Source organism: Phaethon aethereus, assembly GCF_964289735.1.
Source record: "Phaethon aethereus genome assembly, chromosome: 14".
Taxonomy (NCBI): Eukaryota; Metazoa; Chordata; class Aves; order Phaethontiformes; family Phaethontidae; genus Phaethon; species Phaethon aethereus.
In genome coordinates this window covers 11,398,763-11,407,798 of record NC_138590.1, presented here as the reverse complement: position 1 = coordinate 11,407,798, position 9,036 = coordinate 11,398,763, and the positions used below count along the sequence as shown (strand labels likewise).

Sequence of the window (9,036 nt, the reverse complement as noted above, 5' to 3'; positions counted from 1 at the left end):
GGCGGCGGGGCGCCGATGGCGGCCCGGCCCGGCCCGGCGGAGCGGGCGGGCGCGGGGCCGGCTGCGCGCCGCTCGGCGGCGGGAGGGCGGGCGGGAGCGCGGCGCTCGCTGTCCGGGAGCGGCGGAGCCCGGCGAGGACAGCCGGGCCGCGGGCGCCCGTGCGCCGCTCCCCGGCGGGCGAGGCTCGGCGAGGCACGGCACGGCTCGGCACGGCGGGCCCCGCGGAGGGCGACGGCCCGACCCGCCGGTGCGCGGGAGGGCGGCGGGGGAGCGCGGCCGGGGCGCTGGGCCCGGCCCGCGGGGCGCGGCGGACAATGGCAGGGGGTAACCCGAGCCCAGCGGGGGCGAGAGGCGTCCCGCGACCCCCGCCGCGCCGGCTGCCCACTGGGACCGGGGCCGGGACCGAGGCAGAGCGGGCGGCCCGCGACGCCGGGCAGGAGCCGCCGCCCGCCGGGTGCCCCGCCGGGGCGTAGGGCCCGGCCGACTCCATCTTGTTGGCGCCCGCTCCGCTGCCGCTCGCAGGCCCGCGGCCTGTCCGCCGGCCCCGCGGCCGACGAGGCGGCGGGAGCTGGGGGGAGGGGGGAGGGGAGCTGGCGGCCAGCCGGGGCCCACAGGTGAGGCGCGACCGGGCGGCCCCGTCCCGGCGGGGCCGCCCGGTGCCCCCCGCCGCCTAAGATGGAGGTGGCGGCGGGCCCGAGGGCGCGGGGCTGGCCGGGCCAGGCCGGGCCGCCATATGGAGCGGGGCCGGGCCGGGCCGAGCCGGGCCGCAGGCGGGGAGCGGGGCCGCGGCGGGGCAGGCCGGGCCGTGGGGCGGCCGCTGGCGGCGGGGCAGGCCGGGGGGGGGCAGCACTGAGCGCCCCCTCCCCTCCCCCACCCCCCCCGGGCGGGCGGCGCGCGGGGGGGGGAGGGGGGCGCCCGGCGAGGGAAGGGGAGGGGGGGGCCCCGCGCGGGCGCGCGCTGATTGGCCGCCGCCGAACCCCAAGAGCGGGCGCAGGGGGCGCGCGCGCAGGCGCGGGGCGCGCGCCGGCGGGATGGCGGCGGCGGCGGGCGCGCGCATGCGGGGGAGGGAGGAGGGAGGCGGCGGAGGAGCGCTGGCGGGGCCTGGCCGGGCCGGGTCGGCGCGTCTCCTTCTCGGTCCGCTCCGGGGGCAGGCGGCGAGCCGGCCGCGGCGGCCGCAGGTGAGCGGCGCCTCACGGGGCGGCGGCGGCCGGCGAGGCGGGCGGCCCGAGGCCGGCCGGGCCGGGCGGCCGGCCACGGCCTGGGCCTAGTGCGGCGACGGCGGCAGCGTCGGCGTCGGCCCGCGCGGGGCCGGCGGAACGGAGCGGGCCCCCGGGCGCGGCTGCCATTTTGCGGCGGCCGGGCTGACCCCATTGTGCTGTGCCCGCAGGTGGATGCCCGCGGCCCGGCATGGAGCAGGCCTGCGAAGTGAGCCGCCGCAGCTGCCTCGTCCCCTTCGGCACTTCGCTGGCGGCCGCCGAGGCCAAGGGCGGCCCCTTCGGCGAGGGCCGCGGCTCCGAGCCGCCCGCCATGCAGCTGGCCGCCGCCAAGCCTGTCTACGGCCAGGACCCCTCGTCCTGCTACATCCCGCTGCGCCGGCTGCAGGACCTGGCCTCCATGATCAACGCCGAGTACCTCGGCGGCGCCGCCGACGGCGCTGAGGCCCTGCCCGACCCCGGCTCGCCGCCCCCCCGCCTCCCCATGTCGCAAGACCCGGCGGCCGGCGTCGACGGGCCCGGCCCGGCGGCCGAGGTGCCCCGCGGGGCCCTGGCCTTCCCCCTGCTCCTGCGGGACGGCGGCGAGGAGGAGGAGGGCGCCGATACGCCGGAGGAGGACGACGACGATGACGACGAGGCGGCGGCGGACGGGCAGGAGGAGGCAACCGAGCCCGGGTCGCGAGAGCGGAGCCGCGGCCGCCCCGGGCCGCAGCAGGGCCCCGCTAGCCCGCCGCCGCCCCGCTTGCAGCCGGCCGAGCTGGTGCCGACGACGCTGCCAGACGGCGGCCCCGGGGAGAAGCCGGAACCTCCCGCCACCGCCGCGGCGGCGGCCCTGAAGCTCGTAAGCACCGGCGGGGCGCGGGCGGGCGCGGGGTGGGGGGGGGCGCCGCCGCCGGGCGGGGGGCCGCGGCCGCTGCCATTTTGCGGCCGAGGCCGGCGAGGCGCGGTGCGGCAGGGCCGGGCCGGGCGCCCTCGCAGCCGGCACCCTCGCGGGCGGGCAGCCATCTTGCCGCGGGGACCCTGCCGAGGCGCGGGGGGGGCCGCTGGCCTCGGGGGCGCGCTGCGGCCGCCCCGGGCCGCTGCCGGGGCTGCCGCGCCAGGGGGTGGCGGCCGGCGCGGGCTGTCAGTGGGCTCAGCCGCGCACCTGTGCCCCGTCGCGGCCAGCCGCGCTCCCCCGCGCCGTTTTCTGCCCTCGGGAGTAAGAGTCACCGTTCCTCCGCCCGGGAGGAGCGGATCGCCGCCAAGTTGCGGTGCAGGTTCCCCCCACCGCTACAAGGTTTGTTGGTTGGGGTTTGTTTTGTTTTGGTTTTTTTTGCGTTGGGGCGCACTGGAAATACCAAGGGCAGGAGGAGAGCTTTCCCCTCTCCTGCCTGCTTCGGCTTTGCCGCTGTCAGCCGGCTCTCTTTGTCTGGCCTGGCTTGAGGTATCCAAGCTGTGAGACTTTGGCGATGGCCAGGGAGGGGCTGTGTCATGGCCTGACAGACCTCTCGGGCAGGAAACCTTGCCCGTTATTCAGGCTGACTTTTCTTTATTTCTGATTTCTCTCTACACTCACAAATTCCTTTAGTTTGTTTTCTGACACACTTAAGAAGCAAAACGGATTGAACTTTCAGAGTTCTGAAAGGAGTCAGATGCTTCCAACTTTTTTGTTCAATGTTTTTGAATGCAAGTATAATTTTTAGATTTTCAGCATCGTTTTTCATTTACAGATATGTATGTATATTTCCTGCAATTTTCAGTAATTTCTTTATATATTTCTTACATGTATTTTTGTAAACTTCAGGTTCCTTACTGGCGGATACTCTGGGTTTTAAGTATTACTTGATGCAGGGTGTGAAAATTAACTCACGTGACAGCACTGACATCAAAACCGTCTCGCTCTCTTTAATTTCAGTGTAGCCACTGATGCCGGACAGATGCTACTGGTGCCTGCGGCATTTGGGGGAGAAATCCTTGCTTTCACCTGCTTGGGAACGTGCGGTGTTCTCTGGGAGGTGCGGGAGTGCTTTTCACAGAGTGCCCATGGAAGGGCTGATTTCAGGAGGATACTGACAGCGGCTTAATTCGTTTGTGGCACAGTTAGGCTCAGCTCTTGCTCTGAGTCTTGGATCCTCTTGACTGTTCCTTAGGAAGAATCTGTCTCCTTATGGCGACTCTTTAGTCTTTGGGGGTAAGAGGCTGCTGTCGGTCTGAGGTTTGTGCATATACTTAGCCTTGTTTTGCAGAGCAAAGCGGGGATCTCTCAGCAGACATGTGCTCAGTGATGCGGTTGTGGGAGGGTCTCACTTTGTAAACAGAAGCTAGCAGAGGTACTTTCAGAACACTTGCCTCTGATATCAGTGGCTTTACGACGTGCTCCACAGAACTGCAGCTTGTATGGTGACAAAACTGTCTTGGTGATTGAGCCTGTTATTCAAATATGCAACGAGGGGTTGACTTTTTCAGTAAAGCTGCCTTCTGTCTGCTATAGTACGACATTAGCTTTGCTGAATTGTTCGGGCGACTTAAAAGCATAGCTGCCTTCGGAAAAAAAATAAAAAGAAGAAAAGCTTCTCTTAGGCAGCCTGGTAAGACTCTCTCCTTGAGTCTTGCATTCTTCCTTTAGTAAGTACGTGTTGTCTGAGTGGTCCTTCATTTTAGCCCTGCTGCTTGTGGCATGGGAAGAGATGGGGATTTTTCTCTGTGCCAAGTTATCAATGAGGCACTTAAAGTCTTTTAATTGTTGAACATGACATATCAGCTAGGAATAACCAGGCTTGCTCCTCAGATCATGTATACATGTAGGCATTTAATTTCAGTCTCATTTTTATTTGAGTAACTGGAATCAACTTTTTTGACAGCCTCCTAAAACTTAAAACAAAAAACCACCCTAAAACAACAACCGCAAAACCCTGGGAGTTCTGCGTGGCTATTTTTAGGGTGGCTTACCATAGCTGTGCTACTCTTTCAGATAATCACCTTTACCCAGCCTGATGATGGGGCTCCTCCACCTTACAGTGAGAGTTTCTCAGAGCCTTTATTCTTGAAGCTCACAGCTGTGAATATGCCTGCTGCTGCTCAAACTGCCTGCTTTGCCAAGAGGAAAGTGTGCATGCATCTCGGACCTCTTCGTCTGCCCTTGCAAGTTTTGAATTTTTCACTAGATCATTGTGAACTTGCTTTGAAAAGGCTGATTTCCAAAATGTCAAGAGTGCTTCGAGCAGAAGGGCCAGCATTTGGTTTAGTCTTTAGTGGGATGCAAAGTCCAGCATTTAAGTAATGCCTCTGGGTAGGAGTGGTGGTGGCAGGTATTGTTTTGCAGGGGGATTTGTTAATAGCCTTGGCATCCATTGCACTCAAACATTGCCCCAGACAGGGAAAAGGTTGCTCAGGTAGCATTCACTTGTAAAGAGGGATGCGCATATTCTCAAGTGAAGTTATTTTAAGTGCCACATTAATCTTAGTTAAGGATGACTGAAGCTTTCCATGCTCCCAGCAGCTACTGACAGATTTTGTGTTGGAGAGAAGGAAGTTACAGCAGTGGTTCTTGGGTCTTGTTTCTGCTCCAGAAGTGACGATACAGTGACTGCTGGCAGCTGCTGGCTTGCTTCCTTGTGCATATGTTGGGTTATCACCATTTAAATTGAAACGGGCAGTTGTTTTTTAATTTCTCTGTTCTTTACTATCTTGACATGAGCTTGTGTCTAGCGCTTTCCTGGCCTTTGCAAGTTGGAGAGGTCCTGGACAGTATTGTGAGGAGTTGGAGGGAGAACTGGGCCCAGGCTCCTGCACTGGGGTGGGTGGGTGCAGTCACGCAAGGTCTGAGCACTGTAGATCTTGCTGGAACTTGGGTGCTGAGCAATTGCAGCAGGGGGACTCATTTCTGACAGAACTCTTGTGCCGAAATTTTGCTTTTTTAATGTAATTTTTGGTGCCATATTACTTGGCTTTCACTTTGCCAGTTTGTTGGTTTTTAATTGCTACCCGCAAAGTATGTTAGAGTCATTTGGTTTGCAGAGTTGAGCACTTGGAAGCAGAGAGTTCTTGGATTCAAGTATGTCTGTGCCACTCTTGGTGCGGGCACGTTACGTGTAATCCTGGGTTACGCATTCATGTGATGTGTTTTCCATGGGACCACACATACTAGGCTGCAGGATGTGCAGAGCTCACGTGGGGCCCTCACTCAATGTTCCTTTTGATTCTTCTCATGCTATTTCCTTGTCCAGCTCCATGCTGTAGGAGTGTGATGTTCGGGTAATGGCGGTGAGGAAATGAGGAACAGGGAAATTGAGAGCCCAGTCTTTCATTGCTAAGGTTGGCTGCTTCCAGTGGCTGGATGTAAGGAATGAGTGAGGCATGTGTGTAGGGCTTCTGGGAAGGTTTTTGCTTTACCAGAACCACACCATATGTAATGTGTTAAAAGTACTGAAGGCCAGCAAAGTCCCCTCTTTAAGCCTAGAATTAATCTGTGATGAACTTCAGAGTTCCATTGAAACCTGCAGCTGTGGGAGAGTACTCACATCATAAAGTATTTGTGTCCCTGTGTGAGAGTTACTCTGGTTCTTCGTTTATTAACTGACGTGTCTAGTGCTTTCTCTCTTTGCTAAAAATAAAATAAAGGAACCAATGCCACTTGATACTTGCTACTCCTGTAAACATTTCTGAAAGAATCTCCTACTACAGACTGTTGGTTTGAGGTATAACTAACTACTGGTAATGTTATATCCCTGAGATACAATAGGCATGGCAGTGGTTTGTTTGAGCAGGGAACATAAATTTCCTTGGTCAGTTGACATCTTCCTGGTGGGGAGATTAATTCTGTTTGGCTGTCTGTGCTTCCTGCGGGCACTGTCTCCCTCTATGTGCACCTGGTGAGAACAGGCTCTCCGTGTACTACTGTCCCTGTGCATCTGATCTTGCACACCCTCCTCTTTGCTGCTAAGATTTGCACTGTTTGGAAGACGTTATTTTTTCTTGGAAAAGAGCATGTAGCTGGATCTTGCCTGGCTGTGCAGTCTGCTGGCATCCACAGGGCTGCTGTGCTGAAGTGCTTTCATGTCTCGAATAGCTCTAAACTTACCCGCAAAGGACTTCAGCTGCGGCGCGCATCCAGAAGAAGGGATATTTCCACGGTTAGGGCACTGTCCTGGTCTCTGTTAATGCTCGGCCATAAATTTTTGAGGTACTTAATGGCTTTGATGCTTGCATGATGTGATAGCGCTGCCTTGCTGCTTTGCAATGGTGTGAGTGGGCAGGTGTTAAGATGCTGCCACAGCAGGACAGGGTCCCCTACCTGTGAGGAGCAGCTCATCCTGGAAGTATTTATTCTAGCATTTCACTCTGATTGTTCTTACTGTCCTTGTTTCAGTTGTACTTGTTCTCTGATCTCTTACTACTAGTTAGGTGCAGAGTATCTATTTGTGTATGTGATGTTACAGAAAATGGCATAGTTTCTCTAGTAAACATGGGTGTTCTGGCTACCTGTCATGTGGTGTGAAATTTGAATGATTGATGCCTTTGCAGTTCACATGGGGCCATGCAGCTCTGCAGCTCAACATGTTTGTGTGCAAATAGCAAAACCAGAGGTATTTTCTTGCTGATTAGACAGTCTTGAAGGTGAGGTTTTGCTGAATATAATGGCAGAAACCTCTATGTTGTTTCTGCTTTCTATATTTAAAACTTATTTTTAAAGCTTGGGTAAGAGAGACTTTGTTCAAGCGATGTCCCGGTTAACATACTGTCTGCAGTCATAAATACTTCAAGTCTCTAGTGAAAGTTGTTGCCAGAGGAGTATAGACTTCACTCAGCTATTCAGCAGTGAAGTTCTGCTCTATACAGTGTGGCATACTTAATACATCATCTGCTACTGTTACAGGAAAAAACGGCCAACAGTAGCAACAAAATCAGCTCTTACAGATGCTTTTTTAGGATGCATGCTGCCTCTCAAGGCCTGCTACCTCTGCTAACCGTCTTTGTATTTACTTGCTGTTGATCCCTTTTGGAAAAGTGCATCTCTCAGAACCTGAATCTTTTTTTTCTAACAAAACTTACATTGTTGAGGGTACAATGATTCGAGTTCTGCTGTTAGAGCTTCTAAGCCCTTGCTGAAATCAATGGTAGTGCCTTGGTTTGATGCTGTAGCAGCAGTGTTTGACTTCATGCAAAACAGAAATAAGTTGCCCTGAAGTCATGGATTTGTTGATTGCCTCTTGCAGTATAGCAGCTTCTCGTTGCACTTCATTGCACCCAGTTCCCAGAAGTGGGGTTAAACTGTGTGATGTGTAACAATTATTAGTTTTCTTTTTAATTTCTCCATGCTAACTGAACAAATCTGTAGCTCACTGAATATGATTAAGAAGTTACTTGAACCCTAGAAAAAGTGGTATTTTCTGAGTTTTATAATAGTAAACAGACAGTGCATGTCTCAATAATGATTGAGACGGTATTTCTAAAAAGACATTACTAACTTAGAAATCAGTGTTATGGATGATGGTCAACTTTTGGTCTAGTTGCTTAGAATATACTTCCATTTTTCTTGCCTGTGACTGACAACTTCTTGTATATAGTAATTTTTATTGTGTTTTCAGTTATTTGCTCTGGCATCTAGAAAGGCACAGGGAATAGAAACACCTGAAGAAAGAAACTCAATCCTAACTGGGGGAGGGGTGTGTGTCCTGGGATTTAAAAAAAAAAAAAAAAAATCTAGTTAATACCATTTTTAATACCACAAAAATATGTCCTGTGTCTTGTTCAGTCTGTACGAAGCCATCTGTCCATTTGTGCCGTGCAATGCAGTCTTCGCTCAGTAAAATGGGAGTTAAATCCTTTATGGTGGTGAAGGCATTGCCAGGATTTCCAAGTTAATGGGTGGAAAAGGTTTGTAAGAGAATCTGCTTTGAATTAGAGCAGCAGTTTTCAACCTCTATTGATTTGTGGACCCCTAAACACTTCCCAGGTGCAGACTCTTGTCTAGTGAATTTAGACCTATCAACAATAGCCTTGCTTGCTTTCATGTAATTTCATGGCATCAGGGTATTTTTCTGTGGCCATGAGTTTGCAGACTGCAGAGTTACAGAACGCGTTGCAAATGTTAGTTGCCGTGTCTGACCCATATGAATTTTGTGTTGGGTCAAATGTAATGCTGCGTTTGAGCTGTGGGTCGCATGCCGTCCCCTGCCTGACTTGCTGCTGTCCTGTGTTGCAAGGATGCTTGATAAAAGTTGCAGTTTGCTTTGAAATAGTTACTGGAAGTTTAAATGTTACTTTGGAGTGCCTGGGTGTGAGTGGGGTGTTAGCGGCTAAGGTCAAGCTGGTGGTGGAAGCTGCAAGGTGTGGTGTCGTCAAAGAAATGGCTTGGCACTCGTTCAGGCAGAGGGTTTAGGGCTTTTTGGTGTGCTGTGGGATTGGACTGTGAGTGGTCACCAGCATTGCTGTCCCACCGCTCTGTGGGCTGCAAAGAGCAATTCACGATTTAGCTTGCAGGGAGGTCAGAGTCGGGTGCAGATAGTGTGTCCTGTGCTTTTTCAGTTTGGAGATGCTCGAGCGTAGTCCTTGCAGTTGTGCCTGGGCATTACAGGGACCTCCTTCCCAAGTTTACAGGGTTTGCCAGTGGTGCAGGAACAGGGTGCCAGTGGAAGCGTTACCAAGGTCACATGGAGAGCATAGGTGTGTGTTTGGGCTCCCTGAGGAACACATCATGCTCAGGTAACTGCAGCAAGGGAGATGAATGGTAGCACAAGAGAGTTTGGCATGCCTGCAGACTTGTGGTGCCGTGCAGAGGCAGACTGGAAGGTGAAGAGGTGGGTGTCTCACTGCTTCAGTTTGGGGTAGGAGCATGGGCATT

At 55.1% G+C, this 9,036-nt stretch overlaps 1 protein-coding gene across 1 annotated transcript in view; it reads left to right on the top strand.

The window, feature by feature from the left end:
* Positions 1-314: 314 nt before the first annotated feature.
* The window catches only part of NSD1 (nuclear receptor binding SET domain protein 1), a gene marked incomplete at its 5' end in the record, with an annotated part of 60,617 nt that continues 51,895 nt past the window's right edge, over positions 315-9,036 (top strand). Inside the window, 4 exon segments of the mRNA XM_082006229.1 lie at positions 315-470; positions 474-576; positions 579-614; positions 1,388-2,055. Of these exon segments, the coding sequence (XP_081862355.1) occupies positions 315-470; positions 474-576; positions 579-614; positions 1,388-2,055 (963 nt within the window).